Source organism: Rattus norvegicus, chromosome 19, assembly GCF_021556685.1.
Source record: "Rattus norvegicus strain SHRSP/BbbUtx chromosome 19, alternate assembly SHRSP_T2T, whole genome shotgun sequence".
Lineage (NCBI taxonomy): Eukaryota > Metazoa > Chordata > Mammalia > Rodentia > Muridae > Rattus > Rattus norvegicus.
The window spans coordinates 72,408,182-72,430,921 of NC_141552.1; the positions used below are offsets into that span (position 1 = coordinate 72,408,182).

The 22,740-nt window shown below is 39.0% G+C and overlaps 1 protein-coding gene across 17 annotated transcripts in view; it reads right to left on the minus strand.

Moving 5' to 3' along the window:
* Ccdc7a (coiled-coil domain containing 7A) overlaps nucleotides 1–22,740 on the minus strand; it is a 410,770-nt gene that overhangs the window by 346,112 nt on the left and 41,918 nt on the right. For all 17 annotated transcript variants that reach the window (XM_087595057.1, XM_087595068.1, XM_087595056.1 and 14 more), the window contains 6 exons: nucleotides 19,092–19,153; nucleotides 17,711–17,767; nucleotides 4,741–4,767; nucleotides 2,476–2,548; nucleotides 585–615; nucleotides 122–211 (listed from right to left, as the gene is read on the minus strand). In XM_087595057.1, the coding sequence (XP_087451183.1) occupies nucleotides 122–211; nucleotides 585–615; nucleotides 2,476–2,548; nucleotides 4,741–4,767; nucleotides 17,711–17,767; nucleotides 19,092–19,153 (340 nt within the window). The remainder of the gene's footprint in view (nucleotides 1–121; nucleotides 212–584; nucleotides 616–2,475; nucleotides 2,549–4,740; nucleotides 4,768–17,710; nucleotides 17,768–19,091; nucleotides 19,154–22,740) is intronic.

The window sequence follows — 22,740 nt, forward strand, 5'->3', positions numbered from 1 at the left end:
TAAAAATTATGAGTAATAGAAATGTGTCATAAAACAAATGATTGTCACTTTGATTCCCATCTGTATGGTAATAGGTCTTAATTGTTACTGCACATCAGTTTTATTTGTTACATGTACCAACCTGTATTTCTCTCAGCCTTCGTATTTCACCTTTCAGGAGGGCTTTCTCCATTACTAACAGTTGAACATTAGTTTCCATTTTTTTATATTTCTAAAGGCAAATGTAATAATTTCAATTAAAATTAGGCATCTCAATAAGGTTAACTTCAATACTTAGTTACTAATTTAAGACTAACTTCACTAAAACATGAAAACAGAATGGACTACTGGCATTGATTTCTAAGCTGCCATTGGTATTGATATATCTAGATAAGAACTAGATTTCAGCTTAGTATTTCGGAAGTGTTTCTGAATGACCATGATGTCGATAAAGTGAAAAGAACATGCAATTCCTTCTAGTTCACAACCTGGGTAAACTGAGTGAGTGCTTATCTCTAATTACAATGAGAGAAAATGGCCATTTCTAGAGTGTCTTCAAAATTCAAGGGCAAGGTACAATACCAAATTAAGAATGTTATACTTACAGCCTCAGCTTCAGTCTGATCACTTAAAGCTCTGAAAAACAGACCAAAGGTAACTATGCTATAGTAAATATATACATTTTCAAGTTATAGAACACATTTACATTTTTTAAAAAGATTTTTACCAAGTGTCCTTTTCCTAGTCTCGCAACCTACTGCAAAATCTAGCCTCCTGCGAGGATCATTCCTACACATATCCACCAACAGTGCCCTGTAATTAACATCCCTTCAGTCCCAGCACACATGAGACAGAGACAAACAGATCTCTGAGTTCAAGGCCAGCCTGGTCTACAGAGCAAGTTCCAGGACAGCCAAGCTTAGGCAGGGAAGGAAACCATGGAAAACAGAACGTTGGTGAAGATGTAATTGAATGAGGGCGCTATATTCCAGCCCCAGCAAGCAGCAGAACTTGGCAGCTTCAGCCATGTGATTCTGTCTTTAGAACCAAAGATAGGAGAAAGCAGTTATGGAATCTCAGCAACTAAGGAAAGCCAGTAAGGTCAGGCATGTAACATGGATGTCCCCACATGGAGGCCCAGAGAGAACATTGTTTGAAGCTGTGGAGGTGAAGGCTTGATTGTCTTGGACACCCGAAGAGGTTAGATTTGCCAGTGACAGGACATACCTGCCAAGGAAAGCTGCTAACAAGGAGGGAGAACAGCCTAAGAGGAAAAAATTGTGCTGTACTCAACAAAGCTAAAAGGAGTTGGAGATCTGAAGAGCATTTTGACATCAGACATGCAGAGTTTGGAGTTTCTCTAGCTGTTTTTCAGTTTTGCTGTGGTCCAGTATTTCCTCACTATGCTTTCTTGCTTACATTTTGGAATGGTAATGTATATCTTGTGCACACTTATATTGTATGTGATGTGTTTTTTATTTTGATATTATAGGGGATTACAGTCAAGTGATTGAATGATCTCAGAAGAGACTTAAGAACTTTGGACTTTTAAATATTGTTGTGGCTGTGATCGACTATGGAGACTTTTGAAGTTGGACTAAATAGATTTCGCATTATGTTATGGCTACAGGTGCATGGAGGCCAGGGAATAGAATATGGTGGTTTGATTAGGTATGCCTCCCCGCCCAGACTCATGAAGTTGAATACTTGGCCTATAGGGAAGGGCACTATTAGGAGGTGTGGCCTTGTTGGAGGAAGTATGTCACTGTGGGGGGCTGGGCTTTAAAGTCTCCTGTGCCCATGCTACTCCCAGTATGTCACACAGGCCACCTCTGCTGCCTGCAGATCTTCAGCGCCATGTCTGCCTAGATGCTGCCATGCTCCCCACCATGGCAGTAATGGAATAAACCTCTAAGACCTCTAGACTAAACTAACTTGGGCCCGTGGTGGCTCACAGAGACTGAATTATCAACCAAATAGTATGCACAGGATGAACCTAGGTCCACTATACATTTGTAGCAGATGTGCAGCTTGTTCTTCATATTGGTCCCCTAACAATTAGAGTAGGGAACTGTCTCTGACTCTGTTGTCTGCTTTGGATTCCTTTCCTATAGCTGGACTGCCTTCTCTGGCTTCAGTGGGAAAGGATGCACTTAGTCCTGCTAGGATTTGATATATCAGGTTGGGGTGGTACCAGTGAATGCCCTCCCCTTATTTGAGAGGGTGTGGGGATATGGGGGAGGGAGAGAGGAGGAAAGGGATCTCTGTTCAGGCCATAAAGTGAATTAATTAATTAATTAATTAATTAGCAAAAAAGAGGTCAGCTTATGATAAAGACCTTTTTTTTAAATAAAATCATAGGTTTGACTATATTAGGCTTTTCTGTTTCTCCCTCAGATGTGCAGACATTATTTCTTATATATGCTCCCAATGTTTCTTTTCTATCCACCCAATTTTATAAGTAGAAAATAAGAAATAATTGTTTCCAAAGCTTACTTTTCTAACATAGTTGTCTGATTTTCAAATATTTTCATCATTGTATTCATCCGATTAGTCACTGAAGGAGTTCCTATTACAAAATATATAAAGGTGTTGTAATGGCTGAAGTTATATGCCCATACAATTCACTCATATGCATGAGAAAACTAAATAATCACAGGAGGTGATACGTTTCTCTCAACCACATTTACCTTATTTTACTTTGTCCTATATATCATCTCTGACTTTCAATAGAAAATTTCAATTTTCTATTTGAAATAGAAATTTCAAATAGAGAAATTTCATAGAAAATACCTATGATATGAGGCATACCTAGAGGATGGGGGCTAGGAGAACAGAATTCTCAAGACTTAGGCAACTATGAGCACAAGATTTCAGACAGTACAGGTAAGTTATCAGACAGGAATTTTAAACAATTAATTGACAGTATTTATTGCCTAGGGAAAAACTGGTAGCATACAAAAGCAGATGGATAATATAAAAAGAAATTCTAAAAAATAAAAGGAAATGCTAAAGGTCTACTGTAATAAAGAATGCCTTGTGTCTGATACAGGCAATAAGTAAAAGTAAAGAGAGATGGCTCAATGCTTAAGAGCAAAGATTGCTCTTCCACAGGTTCTCCGTTCAATTTTCAGTAACCATATGGTGGCTCAGAACCACCTGAAATGGGATTAGACTCCATTTTCTGATATACATAAAGACAGAGCATATATAAAAATAAATTTTATATATAAATTTAAGGGGGGCTGGAGAGATGGCTCAGAGTACTGACTGCTCTTCCAGAGGTCCTCAGTTTAATTTTCAGCAACCACATGGTAGCTTACAACCATCTGCAATTGGATCTGATGCTCTCTTCTGGCATGTCTGAAGAGAGCAACAGTATGCACACACACACACACACACACACACACATATCACATGTGTGTGTTGTGTAAATCTTTTAAAAATTAAAAAAATAAGAAAATAAAGAAAATGTCTCCATTTAATACATACATACATACATACATACATACATACATACATACATACATACAGTCAGTATTAGCCAACACCTTTAATCCCAGAAGTTACAGAGCCAGACAAATTCTCTAAAAGTTTAAGTCCACCCTGTCTACTTACTGTACAGCCAAGTCTACACAAAATAAACCCTATCTTGGAAAAAAAGAAAAAATACAGAATAATCACTGTACACATTGCATTGTGCCAGTCATACCATGTATTCTAATCTATATGGGCTCTTTTTAAAAACTTTTTATTGATTCTTTATGAATTTTACATCATGCACCCCAACCCCATTTGTCTCCCAATACTTTCATATCTCCCCTCCACCTTTTGCGACCTCTCCCACAAAAGAAAATAATAAGATAGTATGAAAACAAAAACAAACAAAACAAACAGAAAACATCTTGTTGTTGGAGTTGAAGTGTGTGTCACAGTGACTCACACAGTATAGCCATTTATCTACTCATCATCAAATGTTCATTGCTATAAGTCATTGGTCTGTTTCAAGGTCTATGGATTCTGTTACACTATCAATACTGGATCCTCACAGGGATTTCCTTTTGGATATCCTGTCATTGCCCTGTGTCTTGAAGATCCTTGCTGTCTAATAAATGTCTATTCTATGTGGCTACTGTAAGGTAAAAAAATGTAATTTAATACTTGGAATCCTGTGAAAAACAACCTGTACATTTTAAATAATTCTTAAGTGTATTTTGTAGACTATTAAAGCACTTACTTGAAAAAGTTAGTGAGTATGAAACTGTCATTAGAAACTACCCAAACTAAGAGGCATATGAGGTAAAAATGTGAGCATTCAAGATCTTTAAATTCAACGCTCAGTTTAAAAAAAAAAACAGGTGCAATACATGTCTAATGGGGTAATAAAAACAAGTGTAATATATGGCTATTGGGAAAAATGAGGTTTAATATATGAATAACATGACAATAAAAACAGGTGTAATACATACTCAATGCGGGTAATAAAACCAGGTGTAATACATGACAAAGGACTAATGAAAGAGCAATGTGAAGTGATATTGACTACAGCCTTTCTAAAATTAATGAGACTAAGTCATATATCATTTAAAATTTTTGTTATCACTGTATGGGTATGCATAATGTGTATATCCAGTGATTATAGCAAGGCCTGAGTGTGGAGAGTTTAGCAGAGCTTTATGGAATCTGATTTCCTGCTTCCACTACCATACAAGTTCCAAGGACTAACTCAGATGATCAAGCTTGTGCAGTAAGTACTTTTACCTGTTGAGCCACTTGGCTGTTCCAAACCTGAAAAACATAAATAAAAACAAAATCAAAAATATGCACCTAAACATGTAATAAAATTCTAAATGTATAAAAATCAAAGATGAAGAGACAAGTGTAAAAACGTCAAAGGGAGCAGAAATAACCTTATATAGAGGAAAAACATGAAAATCATACCAGACTTCTCTGCCACCCATACAAGCAGCCAGGAAAGCAATCATGGCATGTAAGATGTTTCCAGGAGTTCCTGTCTTCATCTGCATCCCAGAATTAACCCTATGGCACAGCATTCTGATCCCAAATCCCACCTGGAGAGGGCTGGTTTCCCAGGAGTGCAGTACTCCAAAGTTCACACACAGGAGAGATGAACACTTTTGCTCCAATAACTGGTCAAAAAGAGACCTCCAGGAGACAAGAGAGCTCAATGACCTTAGAGCAACTGGGGACAGGATTCTTCTGGTATCCATCTGTGCCCTGGAGTTAACCCTCTGGCACAGTTCTCTAGACCCAAATCCCTTCTGGAGAAAGCTGGTCTCCCAGGAGTGATGACACACTTAAGAACACAGGCTCACAGGCTTGCAGGTTTACAGACTCATAGGCTCACAGGCTCACAAGCTCATAGGCTCACAGGCTCACAGAAGGGATAGGCTCCAGTCAGAGACAGCAAGACCAACTAGCACTAAAGATAACCGGATGGCAAGTGGCAAGTACAAAAACCTAAGCAATAGAAACCAAGGCTACATGACATCATCAGAACCCAATTCTCCCATTACGTCAAGTCCTGGATAGCCAAGCACACCAGAAAAACAAGATTTGAATTTAAAATCACATCCCATGATGATGATGGAGGATTTTACAAAGGACATAAATAACTCCCATAAAGAAATACAGGACAGCACAGGTAAACAGGTAAAAGCCCTTAAAGAGGAAACACAAAAATTTCTTAAAGGATTACAGAAAATCACAACCAAACAGGGGAAGGAATTGAACAAAATCATCCAGGGTATAAAAACAGAAATAAAAACAATAAAGAAATCACAAAGGGAGACAACCCTGGAGATAGAAAAACTTGTAAAGAAATCAGGTTTATAGATGCAAGCATCACCAACAGAATACAATTTATAGAGAGAATCTCAGGGGCAGAAGATACCATAGAAAACATTGACACGACAGTCAAAGAAAATGAAATATGCAAAAAGCTCATAACCCAAAACATCCAGGAAATCCAGGACACAATGAGAAGATCAAATCTAAAGATAATAAGTACAGAAGAGAGCAAAAATTCCCAACTTAAAGGGCCATTAAATATCTTCAACAAAATTATAGAAGAAACCTAATGAAAGAGATGCCCATAAACATACAAGAAGCCTACAGAACTCCAACTAGATTGAACCAGAAAAGAAATTCTTCTCATCATGTAATAGTCAAAACACCAAAAACATAAAACAAAGAAAGACTATTAAAAGCAGTAAGGGGAAAAGGTGAAGCAACATATAAAGGCAGACTTAGCAGAATTACACCAGACTTCTCAACAGAGACTATGAAAGACAGAAGACCTTGGGCAGATGTCATACAGGCCCTAAGAGAACACAAATGTCAGCCCAGACTACTAAACACAGCAAATCTCTCAATTACCGTAGATGGAGAAAGCAAAATATTTCATGACAAAACCAAATTTACACAATATCTTTCCTCAAATCCAGCCCTACAAAGGATAATAGATGGAAAACTCAAACACAAGAGGGAAACTATAAGCTAGAAAAAGCAAGAAAGTAATCTTTGTTCAAATAACCCAAAAGATGATAGTCACACAAATATAATTTCACCTCTAACAACAAAAATAACAGGAAGCAACAATCACTATTTAATATCTCTTGATATCAATGGACTCAATTCTCTAATAAAAACATATAAACTAACTGACTGTATAAGTAAACAGGATCCAGCATTTTGCTACATACAGGAAACACACTTCAGTGACAAAGACAGACACTACGTCAGAGTAAACAGCTGGGAAAAATTTCCAAGCAAATGGTCTCAAGAAACAAGCTGGAGTAACCCAATCAAATATTAAATAAAATTGACTTTCAACCAAAAGTTATCAAAAAAGATAATGAAGGACATTTCATACTCATCAAAGGAAAAACCCTAACTCTCAATTCTGAACATCTATGCTCCAAATACAAGGGCACCCACACTCATAAAAGAAACTTTACTAAAGCTCAAAGCATACATTGTACCATGCACAATAATAGTGAGAGACTTCAACACCCTATGCTCATCAATGGCTAGATCATGAAAACTGAAACTAAACAGAGACACAGAGAAATTAACAGAAGATATGAACCAAATGGATTTAACAGATATCTATGGAACATTTCATCTTAAAACAAAAGGATATACCTTCTTCTCATCACCTCATGGTACCTTCTCCAAAACTGACCATATAATTGGTCACAAAACAGGCCTCAACAGATACAAGAAGATTGAAATAGCCCCATGCATCCTATCAGATCTCTATGGACTAAGACTGGTCTTCAATAACAACAAAAACAACATAAAGACCACATACACATGGAAGCTGAGCAACAATCTACTCAATGATAACTTGGTCAAGGAAGAACTAAATAAAGAAATTAAAGGCTTTTTAGAATTCAATGAAAATGAAGGTAATACATAGCCAAACATGTGACACACAATGAAAGCAGTGCTAAGAGGGAAAGTCAGAGCTCTGAGTGCCTCCAAAAGGAATTGGAGAGAACACACACTAGCAATTTGACAGTACATCTGAAAGCACTATAATAAAGAGAAGCAATTACACCCAAGAGGAGAGGAAGACAGGAAACAAAGTCAGGGCTGGCTTAATTCAACCAAGTAGAAACAAAAAGAACTATACAAAGAAGCAACAAAACCAGGAGCTAGTTCTTTAAGAAAATAAACAAGATAGATAAACCCTTAACCAGACTAAACAGAGGGCACAGAGATTGTATCCAAGTTATCAATATCAGAAATGGAAAGGAAGACATAACAAGAGAAACCAAGGAAATGAATAAAAGAATTGTCAGATACTAATACTCAACAAAACTTGAAAATTTGGATGAAATGGGGAATTTTCTAGACAGATACAAAAGTTAAATCAGGATCAAATAAACCATCTAAATAGTCCCATAACTGCTAAAAAATAAGTTATTCAAAGTCTCCCAACAAAAATAGTCCAGGACCAGGTGGGTTTAGGTCAGAATTCTATCAGACCTTCAAAGAATACCTAATACCAATACTCTTCAAACTATTTCACAAGGTAAAAACAGAAGGAATATTATACAATTTGCTCTATGAAGCCACAATTACACTTAAAGGTAAACCACACAAAGACCCAACAAAGAAAGACAACTTAAACAAAGTGACTGGATATAAAATTAACTCAAACAAATCAGTTGCCATTTTCTACTCAAAGGATAAACAGGCTGAAAAATAAATTAAGGAAATGACACCCTTCACAATAGTCACAAATAACATGAAATACCTTAGTATGAATCTAACCAAGTAAGGGAAATATTTGTACGACAAGAACTCCAACTCTCTGAAGAAAGAAATCGAAGATCTCAGAACTTGAAAACATCTCCCATGCCCATGAATTAGCAGGGTTGATATATTAAAAGTGGACATCTTCACTGCTCCCAAACACCGTGGGAGACAGAGCTCACTGCCCGGACAGGTGGGAACTCCTGAGACTGCAGTGCGGGACAGACCACCAATACTGCCCACCCCTGCCCACATCCCTGGCCCAAGAGGAAACTGTATAGGGCCTCTGGGAACCGGAAGATAGGGGCACTGGACCTGCAGGTCCCCTGTGCCCCAGACACCGCCAGAACCTGAGGGGACCGGATCAACAGATCTCTGCACTCAAATCCCGTGGGAGGGAAAGGTAAACCTTCAGAGAGGCAGACACGCCTGGGAAGCCAGAAGAGACTACAATCTGCCCACATTTCTGACTCCAGAGGAAAACACCAAACGCCACCAGGGACCGTGGTGCACGGGGGTTCCCGGAAAAGGCGGCACAGGTCCTCCTGGTTGCTGCCCTCAAAGAGAGCTCATAATCAACACCCCATGAGCAAACTTGAGCCTCGGGAGCACAGGTAAGACCAAGTTTTCTGCTCCAAGTGACCTGCCTGGTGAACTCAGGACACAGGCCCACAGGAACAGCAGAAGACCTGTAGACAGGAAAAATTACACGCCCGAAAGCAGAACACACTGTTTGCATAACTGGCTGGAAGAAAACAGGAAAACAGGTCTACAGCACTCCTGACACACAGGCTTGTAGGACAGACTAGCCACTGTCAGAAATAGCACAAAGTAACACCAGAGATGATCTGATGGCGAGAGGCAAGTGAAGGAACCCAAGCAACAGAAACCAAGACTACATGGCAACATCGGAGCCCAATTCTCCCACAAAAGCAAACACTGAATATCCACACACACCAGAAAATCAAGACCTAGATTTAAAACCATATTTTATCATGATGCTGGAGGACTTCAAGAAAGACATGAAGAACTCCCTCAGAGAAACGCAAGGAAAACATAAAAAAGTAGAAGCCTACAGAGAGGAATCACAAAAATCCCTGAAAGAATTCCAGGAAAACACAATCAAACAGTTGAAGGAATTAAAATTGGAAATAGAAGCAATAAGAAAGAACACAGGGAAACAATCCTGGATATAGAAAACCAAAGGAAGAGACAAGGAGCCATAGATACAAGCATCACCAACAGATTGCAAGAGATAGAAGAGAGAATCTCAGGAGCAGAAGATTCCATTGAAATCATCGACACAATGGTCAAAGATAATGTAAAACGAAAAAAGCTACTGGACCAAAACATAAAGGAAATCCAGGACTCAATGAGAAGATCAAACCTAATAATAGGTATAGAAGAGAGTGAAGACTCCCAGCTCAAAGGACCAGTAAATATCTTCAAGAAAATCATAGAAGAAAACTTCCCTAACCAAAAGAAAGAGATGCCCATAAACATATAAGAAGCCTACAGTACTCCAAATAGATTGGACAAGAAAAGAAACACCTCCCATCGCATAATAGTCAAAACGCCAAATGCAAAAAACAAAGAAAGTATATTAAAAGCAGTAAGGGAAAAAGGTCAAGTAACATATAAAGGCAGGCCTATCAGAATCACACCAAAGACTATGAAAACCAGAAGATCCTGGACAGATGTCATACAGACCCTAAGAGAACACAAAGGCCAGCCCAGGTTACTGTATCCTGCAAAACTCTCAATTAACATAGATGGAGAAACCAAGATACTCCATGACAAAACCAAATTTACACAATATCTTTCTACAAATCCAGCCCTACAAAGGATAATAAATGGTAAAGCCCAACAAAAGGAGGCAAGCTACACCCTAGAAAAAGCAAGAAACTAATCGTCTTGGCAACAAAACAAAGAGAAGACAAGCACACAAACATAACCTCGATTCCAAATATGAATATAGCAGGAAGCAAAAATCACTGTTCCTTAATATCCCTCAACATCAATGGACTCAACTCCCCAATAAAAAGACATAGATTAACAAACTGGATACGTAATGAGGACCCTGCATTCTGCTACCTACAGAAAACACACCTCAGAGACAAAGACAAACACTACCTCAGCGTGAAAACCTGGAAAACAACTTTCCAAGCAAATGGTTTGAAGAAGCAAGTTGGAGTAGCCATTCTAATATCAAATAAAATCAATTTTCAACTAAAAGTCATCAAAAAAGATAAGGAAAGATAGTTCATTTTTGTCAAAGGAAAAAATCCACCAAGATGAACTCTCAATCCTAAATATCTATGCTCCAAATGCAAGGGCACCGACATACATAAAAGAAACCTTATTAAAGCTCAAAACACACATTGCACCTCACACGATAATAGTAGGAGATTTCAACACCCCACTCTCATCAATGGACAGATCATGGAAACAGACATTAAACAGAGACATAGACAAGCTAAGAGAAGTCATGAACCAAATGGACTTAACAGATATTTATAGAACATTCTATCCTAAAACAAAAGGATATACACTCTTCTCAGCACCTCATTGTACTTTCTCTAAAATTGACCACACAATTGGTCATAAAAAAGTCCTCAACAGATACAGAAAGATAGAAATAATCCCATGCATCCTATCAGACCACCACATGCTAAAGCTGGTCTTCAATAACAATAAGGGAAGAATGCCCACATATACATGGAAGTTGAAGAATGCTCTACTCAATGATAACCTGGTCAAGGAAGAAATAAAGAAAGAAATTAAAGACTTCTTAGAATTTAATGAAAATGAAGGTACAACATACCCAAACTTATGGGACACAATGAAACCTGTGCTAAGAGGAAAACTCATACCTCTGAGTGCCTGCAGAAAGAAACGGGAAAGATCATAGGTCACCAGCTTGACAGCACACCTAAAAGTCTAGAAAAAAAAGAAGCAAATACACCCAGGAGGAGTAGAAGGCAGGAAATAATCAAACTCAGAGCTGAAATCAACCAAGTAGAAACAAAAAGGACCATAGAAAGAATCAACAGAACCAAAAGTTGGTGCTTTGAGAAAATCAACAAGATAGATAAACCCTTAGCCAGACTAACAAGAGGACACAGAGAGTGTGTCCAAATTAACAAAATCAGAAACGAAAAGGGAGACATAGCTACAGAATCAGAGGAAATTCAAAGAATCATCAGATCCTACTACAAAAGCCTATATTCAACAAAACTTGAAAATCTGCAAGAAATGGACAATTTCCTAGACAGATACCAGGTATCGAAGTTAAATCAGGAACAGATAAACCATTTAAACAACCCCATAACTCCGAAAGAAATAGAAGCAGTCATTAAAGGTCTCCCAACAAAAAGAGCCCAGGTCCAGACGGATGTACTGCAGAATTCTATCAGACCTTCATAGAAGACCTCACACCAATACTGTCCAAACTATTCCACAAAATTGAAACGGATGGAGCACTACCGAATTCCTTCTATGAAGTCCCAATTACTCTTATACCTAAACCACACAAAGACCCAACAAAGAAAGAGAACTTCAGACCAATTTCCCTTATGAATATCGACGCAAAAATACTCAATAAAATTCTGGCAAACCGAATCCAAGAGCACAACAAAACAATCATCCACCATGATTAAGTAGGCTTCATCCCAGGCATGCAGGGATGGTTTAATATATGGGAAACCATCAGCGTGATCCATTATATAAACAAACTGAAAGAACAAAACCACATGATCATTTCATTAGATGCTGAGAAAGCATTTGACAAAATCCAACACCCTATCATGATAAAATACCTGGAAAGAATAGGAATTCAAGGCCCATACCTAAACATAGTAAAAAGCCATATACAGCAAACCAGTTGCTAACATTAAACTAAATGGAGAGAAACTTGAAGCAATCCCACTAAAATCAGAGACTAGACAAGGCTGCCCACTCTTTCCCCACTTATTCAATATAGTTCTTGAAGTTCTAGCCAGAGCAATCAGACAACAAATGGAGAACAAAGGGATACAGATTGGAAAAGAAGAAGTCAAAATATCACTATTTGCAGATATGATAGTATATATAAGTGATCCTAAAAGTTCCACCAGAGAACTACTAAACATGATAAACACCTTCAGCAAGTGGCTAGGTATAAAATTAACTCAAATAAATCAGTAGCCTTCCTCTACACGAAAGAGAAACAAGCCGAGAAAGAAATTAGGGAAACGACACCCTTCATAATAGACCCAAATAATATAAAATACCTCGGTGTGACTTTAACCAAGCAAATAAAATATTTGTATGATAAGAACTTCAAGCCTCTGAAGAAAAATTGAAGAAGACCTCATAAGATGGAAAGATCTCCCATGCTCATGGATTGGCAGGATTAATATAGAAAAAATGGCCATTTTACCAAAAGCGATCTACAGATTCAATGCAATCCCCATCAAAATATCAATCCAATTCTTCAGAGAGTTAGACAGAACAATTTGCAAATTCATCTGGAATAACAAAAAACCCAGGATAGCTAAAACTATCCTCGACAATAAAAGGACTTCAGGGGGAATCACTATCCCTGAACTCAAGCAGTATTACAGAGCAATAGTGATTAAAACTGCATGGTATTTGTACAGAGACAGACAGGTAGACCAATGGAATAGAATTGAAGACCCACACACCTATGGTCACTTGATTTTTGACTAAGGAGCCAAAATCATCCAATGGAAAAAAGATAGCATTTTCAGTAAATGGTGCTGGTCCAACTGGAGTTCAACATGTAGAAGAATGCAGATCGATCCATGCTTATCACCCTGTACAAAGCTTAAGTCCAAGTGGATCAAGGACCTCCACATCAAACCAGATACACTCAAACTAATAGAAGAAAAAGTGGGGAAGCATCTCGAACACATGGAGAAAATTTCCTGAACAAAACACCAATGGTTTATGCTCTAAGATCAAGAATCGACAAATGAGACCTCATAAAACTGCAAAGCTTCTGTAAGGCAAAGGACACTATCAACAGGACAAAATGGCAACCAACAGATTGGGAAAAGATCTTTACCAATCCTACAACAGATAGAGGCCTTATATCCAAAATATACAAAGAACTCAAGAAGTTAGACCGCAGGGAAACAAATAACCCTATTAAAAATGGGGTCCAGAGCTAAACAAAGACTTCACAGCTGAGGAATGCTGAATGGCTGAGAAACACCTAAAGAAATGTTCAACATCTTTAGTCATAAGGGAAATGCAAATCAAAACAACCGTGAGATTTCACCTCACACCAGTGAGAATGGCTAACATCAAAAACTCAGGTGACAGCAAATGCTGGCAAGGATGTGGAGAAAGAGGAACACTCCTCCATTGTTGGTGGGATTGCAGACTGGTAAAACCATTCTGGAAATCAGTCTGGAGGTTCCTCAGAAAATTGGACATTGAATTACCTGAGGACCCAGCTATACCTCTCTTGGGCATATACCCAAAAGATGCCCCAACATATAAAAAAGACACATGCTCCACTATGTTCATAGCAGCCTTATTTATAATAGCCAGAAGCTGGAAAGAACCCAGATGCCCTTCAACAGAGGAATGGATACAGAAAATGTGGTACATCTACACCATGGAATATTACTCAGATATCGAAAACAATGACTTTATGAAATCCGTAGGCAAATGGTTGGAACTGGAAAATATCCTGAGTGAGGTACCCCAATCACAGAAAAACATACATGGTATGCACTCATTGATGAGTGGCTATTAGCCCAAATGCTTGATGTACCCTAGATGCACAGAACACATGAAACTCAAGAAGGATGACCAAAATGTGAATGCTTCACTCCTTCTTTAAAAGGGGAACAAGAATACCCTTGGCAGGGAATAGGGAGGCAAAGATTAAAACAGAGGCAGAAGGAACACCCATTCAGAGCCTGCCCTTCATGTGGTCCATACATATACAGCCACCCAATTAGACAAGATGGATGAAGCAAAGAAGTGCAGGCCGACAGGAACCGGATGTGAATCTCTCCTGAGAGACATAGCCATAATACAGCAAACACAGAGGCGAATGCCAGCAGCAAACCACTGAACTGAGAACGGGACCCCCGTTGAAGGAATCAGAGAAAGAACTGGAAGAGCTTGAAGGGGCTCGAGACCCCATATGAACAACAATGCCAACCAACCAGAGCTTCCAGGGACTAAGCCACTACCCAAAGACTATACATGGACTGACCCTGGGCTCCAACCTCATAGGTAGCAGTGAATAGCCTAGTAAGAGCACCAGTGGAAGGGGAAGCCCTGGGTCCTGCCAAGACTGAACCCCCAGTGAACGTGATTGTTGGGGGGAGGGCGGTAATGGGGGGAGGATGGGGAGGCAACACCCATATAGAAGGGAAGGGGGAGGTTTAGGGGGATGTTGGCCCTGAAACCGAGAAAGGGAATAACATTCGAAATGTAAATAAGAAATACTCAAGTTAATAAAGAAAAAAAGGGAAGAAAATGTGGATATCTTGTTGAAAACAATCTATAGATTCAATGCAATCCCCATCAAAATTCCAACTGAATTTTCCATACAGTTAGAAAGAGCAATTTGCAAATTCATTTTGAATAACAGAAAACCGAGGATAGCAAAAGCTATCCTCATCAATAAAAAACTTTCGGGAGAATCACCATCCCTAACCTCCAGCTGTTACAGATCAATAGTGATAAAAAGCTATATGGTATTGGTACAGAGACCAGGTAGATCAAGGGAATATAACTGAAAACCCAGAAATGAACGCACACAACTAATATCACTTGATCTTAGACAAAAGAGCTAATGCCATCCAAGAGAAAAAAGACATCATTTTCAACAAAGGGTGCTGGTTCAACTGGAGGTCAGCATGTAGATGAATGCAAATCAATCCATTCTTACCATCCTGTATAAAGCTCAAGTCCAAGTGGATCAAGGACCTCCACATAAAACCAGATACACTCAAACTAATAGAACGAAATTGTGGAAGAGTTTCAAAAAACATGGGCACAGGGGGAAATTTCCCTAACAGAACACCAATGGCTTATGCTCTAAGATCATGAATCGACAAATGCAACCTCATAAAATTGGAAAGCTTCTGTAAGGCAAAAGACACTATCAATAGGACAAAACGGCAACCAACAGATTGGGAAAAGATCTTTACCAATCCTACATCAATAGAGGGCTAATATTCAATATATACAAAGAACTTAAGAAGTTAGAGTTCAGAGAACCAAATAACCCTATTAAAAATGGGGTACAGAGCTAAGCAAAGAATTCTCAACTGAGGAATAACGAATGGCCAAGAAGCACCTAAAGAAGTGTTCAACATCCTTAGAAATCAGGGAAATGCAAATCAAAACAGCTCTTTGCTTCCACCTCATACCGGTCAGAATAACTAAGATAAAAAACTCAGGTGACAACAGTTGTTGGCAAAGATGTGGAGAAAGAGGAACACTCCCATTGTTGGTGGGATTTTGAGGTCATACAACCACTCTAAAAACCCATCAGGTAGTACCATAGCACTACCTGAGAACCCAGCTATACCACTCCTGGGCGTATACTCAAAAGATGCTCCAACATATAACAAGGACACATGCTCCACTATGTTCATAGCAGGCTTGTTTATAATAAGCAGAAGCTAGAAAGAACTCAGATGTCCTTCAACAGAGAAATGGATACAGAAAATGTTGTACATTTACACAATGGAGTACAACTCAGCTATTAAAAACAATGAGTTCATGAAATTCTTACACAAATGGATGAAATTAGAAAGCATCACCCTGAGTGAGGTAACCCAGTCATAAAAGAAGACAGATAGTGTGCATTCACTGACAAGTGGATGTTAGTTGAAATGCTTGGAATATCCACAGACCATATGAACCTCAAGAAGAAGGAAGACCAAAGTGTGGATGCTTCAGTCCATTTTAGAAGGAGAAACAAAATACTCAAGGGAGGAAATAGAGACAAAGTATGGAGTAGAGACTGAAGGAAAGGCCATTTAGACACTGCCCTGACTGGGGATCCATCTCATATACAAACACCAAACCCAGACAATATTGGGGATGTCAAAAAGTGCTCGCTGACAAAAGATTGATACACTTGTATCCTGAGAGGTTCTGTCAGAGCCTGACAAATACAGAAACAGATGCTCGTAGTCAACCACCGACTGAGCATGTGGTCCTGAATGGAGGAGTTAGAGAAAGAACTGAAGGAGCTAAAAGGGTTTACAACCCAAAGGAAGAACAACAATATCAACTAACCAGACCCAACCTCAAATCTCCCAGGGACTAAACCACCAACCAAAGAGTACACGTGGAGTGACCCATGGCTCTAGCCACACATGTAGCAGAGGATGGCATTGTACAACATCAATGGGAGGAGAGGTCCTTGGTCCTGGGAAGGCTCGAACATTTAGTGTAAGGCAGGGAGGTGGGAGTGGGTTGGTGGGTGTGTGGGGGAGCACCCTCAAGAAGCAGGGGGGAGGAAGTATGGGATGGGGGGTTTCCAGAGGGAAAACCTGGAAAGAGAACAGAATTTGAAATGTAAATAAATAAAATATCCATTTTTTTAAAAAAAGGAAGCCTACAGGACTGCAGATCTGCACTGTGTACACATCACACTACAACCCAAGCTTCAATGCCGAGGACTCAAACATAAAAGCTGCTACCAAATCATACAAGTTAACAACCCAACGATCTGATGCAACTTCTATTGCAAGAGACAAACTTGGTGCCACCCTGACAAAACCTGCAATGCAGACATCAGAGCTTCAGATGTAGCAGGAAGATCTCCACTGAGGTTGCTGAGAAAGCAGTAGCTAGAATACAGCAGCAGCTGGCTCTCACAGACCCAGCTAGCCCATAAGAACCTGTGGTACAGAAGCCAAATCTGTGTAAATGTCATAGATGCTTCAATGCTGGTGCTACTGTCATTATGTTCATATTGCAAGTTATATTTCTTACCAACACCTATCTTCCTACTACAATTTCCCTTGGGTGAGAAATACACACACACACACACACACACACACACACACACACACACACACACACACACACACATACACACAAATTCAAACAGACTTTGCTACCAAAAAACACAATAGGTCCCCATGCAGGTGCTTGTATACTGCATATGAAGACTCCTGAAATCATCACTAGTACAGACTACAAAAAGAGCTCCAAAGACAGTGAGCTGTTGTTTGAAGCCAACCTGGGATACCTGACACTCTCTCTTAAACACAAACAAATAAACAAACAGAACAGACCAAACCTTGAAAAAAAGCATCAAGAATGCAGAGGTTTTTTAACTATGGTGGTCTGAAGGAGAATGTTCCCACAGGCTCATGTACATGCACACTTGGTCCTCGGTTGGTGGTAGTAACTGGGAGGTGTTAATGTGATGAGATTTAAATGAATGGCTGCTTACCTGACTCAGTTTCAGAAACAATTTGAAATTCTATATCTGAATGGGATTTTATGAACTCTGAAATAAATACAAGAATTCACCATTTTATATTTTATATACAATTCATCCACTAATTGGGTTCATAGTCTACATTATTAATTTTAATGTGTCACCCAAAGGAAAGACAAAAACAACAGCTTCTAATACCAAACACTTGCAATCAGGCACATTAGCTGTGATGTCTGAATGAACGCGGATAATAGCCACCTACTGATACATCATTTTCCCTCTAAAACATGCTTTTCTCTTTCTTGTGTGACACCAGGGATCAGGCCCAGGTCTTGGTGGATAGGCAGGTGCTCCACAACTGTGCCACACCCTCCCACTACTTGTTTTTCCTTCTATTCATCCCTATTGGTTGAAAGTAACGTGAGTATCCCATCACCTTTCCTTTGCCTTCAACCATCAAGTTTTGTCAATTGTATGAGGTAAAAAGATTCTAAACTGTGCATTTCACTTTCTTTCATTAGCGATCTAAGTTGTATTGATTACACATTTAAGCTGCATTGTCATTTCAGTATAAAAGATCTTTAACAATTCCCTGTTTAGTACTAAAAGTGTCCAAAGGCTTTCGTCCTCCAAGATGGCCTGTCAAATTAGTGCTGCCTATCTTCTCACATTCTATTTTTCCAGTTTTAATTCTCAAGTCAATGCTGGTTTTTCATCTTATTGCCATCTCAAATGGCCAATATTTTCCTCCTTCACTCAAATAAGCCCTATTCATCTTTTAAGGTTGCACAGTATTTCTAACTTTCCTGAGAGGAAACGATTTGTAGAATACATCAACTTCAGGTATTACCACACATTTGAATGGTCCATAATGTGTTCTTTCCTTGAAATCTCTAAACTTTATGGAAGCAACAACCAAGTCATAACAACATTCATCTTTTACAAATATTTGTTTTATGTGTTTGAATGTTTTGCCTGCTTGTGCCCTCTATGTGTGCAATGCCTGTGTTAGGGTTGGTCTGTGGTTGTTGTGCATTCAAATGTTAAAAACTGACTCCCAAGACCTGGTTGCCCACAACAAGGACTCACATGTACCAAGTGATGCTATGTCATCTTGCTTCATGAGTTAATAAGTCAATAAAAGTCTAAGTTCTTTGATTGGGCAGTAGACAAAGGTAGGTGGGTTTTCAATTACCTCAGTCAGGGTGGCAGATAGACAAGAGAGAGGAAGAAAGTACACACAAAAGGGGGAAATCACTATGAGAGGAGATGGACCATAAGCAAGTGGCCAGGGGAAACAGCAAGTAATAAGGGACTTATCGAAGGGATGTAAGTTAAAATTAAAAAAATATATTTACGAAACTATAAAGATTAAGCACTTATAAAATATTACCTTCAATTTGCTTTTCTATAAGTTGATAATTTTTCAATGATTCTGATACAGTTGCTTTATCCCTGTTAAGAGTGCCAATAAAGAAAACATATCTTCATATACATTCAGAGTTAAGTTACATGCTTAAAGAACTGTAATTTACAGACTAGACATATGAAGTTTGTTAATTAAAAGTTAGCATATCAGTTATCTGTCACTCAGTACTAAGATAAATTCTGTCCTATAATAAAAAGCACAAATTCTATAAGTTGTGTATTCCAAGAATGTAACTAAGTACACCAATAACATTTAGAACTAGAATAACTAAAACAAATCAGTAGAAACTGCTAGTACATTATCACTTGGTCTAGAGCTAAGACCACAAGCCCGAGAGTGAGACAACCTGCTCCAAACCTGTAACTATATGGCCTGGAGCCACCTTCTGTGCCTCTCTCTGCTCCAGGGTCCTCATCTGTTAAAACTTACACGTACTAATGCCTTTCTCATAAAGTAGTTACAGGTCTCCCAGGATTTTCTAGAAAAATACCTTGTACAAGAAGACACTTAAATATCAAATATAAATATTAATATGTGGTTCTAAAATATTCCTGCCTACAAACAAGAAGCTCAAATACATTTATAGAAGCCTCTACACTGGCATATTTTATTATGTACATTATTAAGTAGTGACACAGTAATATTCTCTCCATTCCTGTAAGTCAAGTCAACAATATATCAAAAGCACATGAAGAGATTGCATACTGAGTATTATCTTCTTCCCAGTATAAGTAGTTTTTCTTTTAATAATACAAAAGTGCTGTATACATACTTGATGAAAACCAGTATAAGTACAATTCTAGATGTGGTTTGATAACTTTTAAATAAGTATTGAGTTTGCAACTATGACCCATTTGAACAAACTCAGACATACCAGACCCAGAAACACAATGTTCTGTCTCATGTGTGGTTTCTAGCTACAAATCTTCATATGTGAGCAGACAGCGTGGAGTAACAACTAACACGAGAAGAGTCTAAAAGAACCCTAGGCATGGTAGGAAGGGAGTGAGAAGAAATAGCAGGACACAGGTGATATGAAACAGGAAATGAGAAAACACTGAAGGGCTTCAACTAGGGTGGAGGGGCAGGAGGGAAATGCAGATGGAGAAAGACAGATGCAGAACTGTTACCCGTAAGATTGTTTGATAAAGCCTCAAGGAATCATTATTTTATATTTATCTAAAATCTTACAAAACTCATATAAGTATATATGTATACACTATCTATCAATCATCTATCAATCATCTATTTATTTAACTACCTTCCAATCTACCTATCAGGAAGTTATGCCACTTGGGTGACAATGATCCCCACAAAACCATCGACTAATGGAGACCCCAGTACCAGGCATGAAAATCACTCGTTTAATAGTTGCTCAGGGTAGTTTGAGTGACTCCTAAAGCAGTAGAGACTGTCTATAGCCTTTGGTTACTTCTTGGAGTTGACGGTAGACACCTATTGCTGAAGAAATGCCATACTGCAGACAGACACAGGTCTCAAATGGTTTGAGCTGTATCTGATCTGAAAGCTTCCTTCTTGCAATCTAGCTTATAGTACCAGAAAATACTTTACACGCTTCCCAGCAAAAAAAGCAATTGAACAATTGAACCACAACAATGAAAAATATACCAAGAAATCTGTAACAATGCAATAATGATATCCACGTGTTGGTAACCAGCAGCTGTCTAACTCAGCATAAAGCCCATTCAACAGTAAGGAAATCAAGCCCTGTCAGAGAACAGCTTTAACATCCAGCAGAACAGAGAGAACCAGAAAAATGGCTGGACTGAAAGCTGGTGGTAATTAACACTCTTAAACTATTCTGGGACCAGAGCTGATGGCTTCTTGCAATTGACTCCTGCTGATAGCAGCAGGGGTCTAGAATAGCAAAGTTAGCTCCTTACAGCCAGTACTTTCTATGACTAGAAACTCTGAAGTCTTTCAACTCTTTAGGTAAAAAAGAAAAGGAAAAGAGAAAAATCACACACACACACACACACACACACACACACACACACACACACACGCACGCACAGCGTGTGCAAAAGCGCATGCATGCATGCTGGATGAAAATGAAAAGAGTCACTGAACTGAGTACAGGACTCCCTTAGAGGAAGGATCAAAAGAGCCTGCAACCCCATAAGAGCAACAATGCCAACCAACCATCACTTCCAGGGACTAAACCACTACCGAAAGACTATACCTGGACTGACCCTTGTTGGTGCACCAGTGGAAGGGGAAGGGTCCTGCCAAGGTTGGACGCCCAGTACAGGGGAATGTCAGGGGGGAGGGGAACTTATGGAAAGGAAACCGGGAAAGGGAATAAAATTTGAAATGTAAATAAATATATCTAATAAAAAATAAAATTTCCAAAATGAAATAAAAACAAAAAAAGAAAGAAAATGAAAAGAGTTCATTCTTTTATTTTTACTTTCAGCCTTTTATAGCTTCACTGATGAAAGTTCTCTATGTAAGAATTTACCTCACAGATAAAATGTTCCATAAGAAGTCACAGCAGGAAAACTGATTACATGGTTTTCTAAACATTTTTATATTTCATAAGTTCATAGTAAGTTTAAAGTAATAGTCCATGTCATAGGTTGATAGGCTTTAAGGAGTTACAGCAGAATTGTTTACATGTCTTTCCACTAAGAGGCATTTCTGACTACTCATCCCGTATTTTTTTTTTATTATTAACTTGAGTATTTCTTATATACATTTCGAGTGTTATTCCCTTTTCCCGGTTTCCGGGCAAATATCCCCCTCCCCCTCCCCTTCTTTATGGGTGTTCCCCTCCCCATCCTCTCCCCATTGCCGCCCTCCCCCCCAACAATCTAGTTCACTGGGGGTTCAGTCTTAGAAGGACCCAGGGCTTCCCCTTCCACTGGTGCTCTTACTAGGATATGCATTGCTACCTATGAGGTCAGAGTCCAGGGTCAGTCCATGTATAGTCTTTGGGTAGTGGCTTAGTCCCTGGAAGCTCTGGTTGGTTGGCATTGTTGTTCATATGGGGTCTCGAGCCCCTTCAAGCTCTTCCAGTTCTTTCTCTGATTCCTTCAACGGGGGTCCCGTTCTCAGTTCAGTGGTTTGCTGCTGGCATTCGCCTCTGTGTTTGCTGTATTCTGGCTGTGTCTCTCAGGAGCGATCTACATCCGGCTCCTGTCAGCCTGCACTTCTTTGCTTCATCCATCTTGTCTAATTGGATGCTGTATATGTAGGGGCCACATGTGGGGCAGGCTCTGAATGGGTGTTCCTTCTGCCTCTGTTTTAATCTTTGCCTCCCTATTCCCTGCCAAGGGTATTCTTGTTCCCCTTTTAAAGGAGTGAAGCATTCACATTTTGATCATCCGTCTTGAGTTTCATGTGTTCTAGGCATCTAGGGTAATTCAAGCATTTGGGCTAATAGCCACTTATCAATGAGTGCATACCATGTGTGTTTTTCTGTGATTGGGTTAGCTCACTCAGGATGATATTTTCCAGTTCCAACCATTTGCCTATGAATTTCATAAAGTCATTGTTTTTGATAGCTGAGTAATATTTCATTGTGTAGATGTACCACATTTTCTGTATCCATTCCTCTGTTGAAGGGCATCTGGGTTCTTTCCAGCTTCTG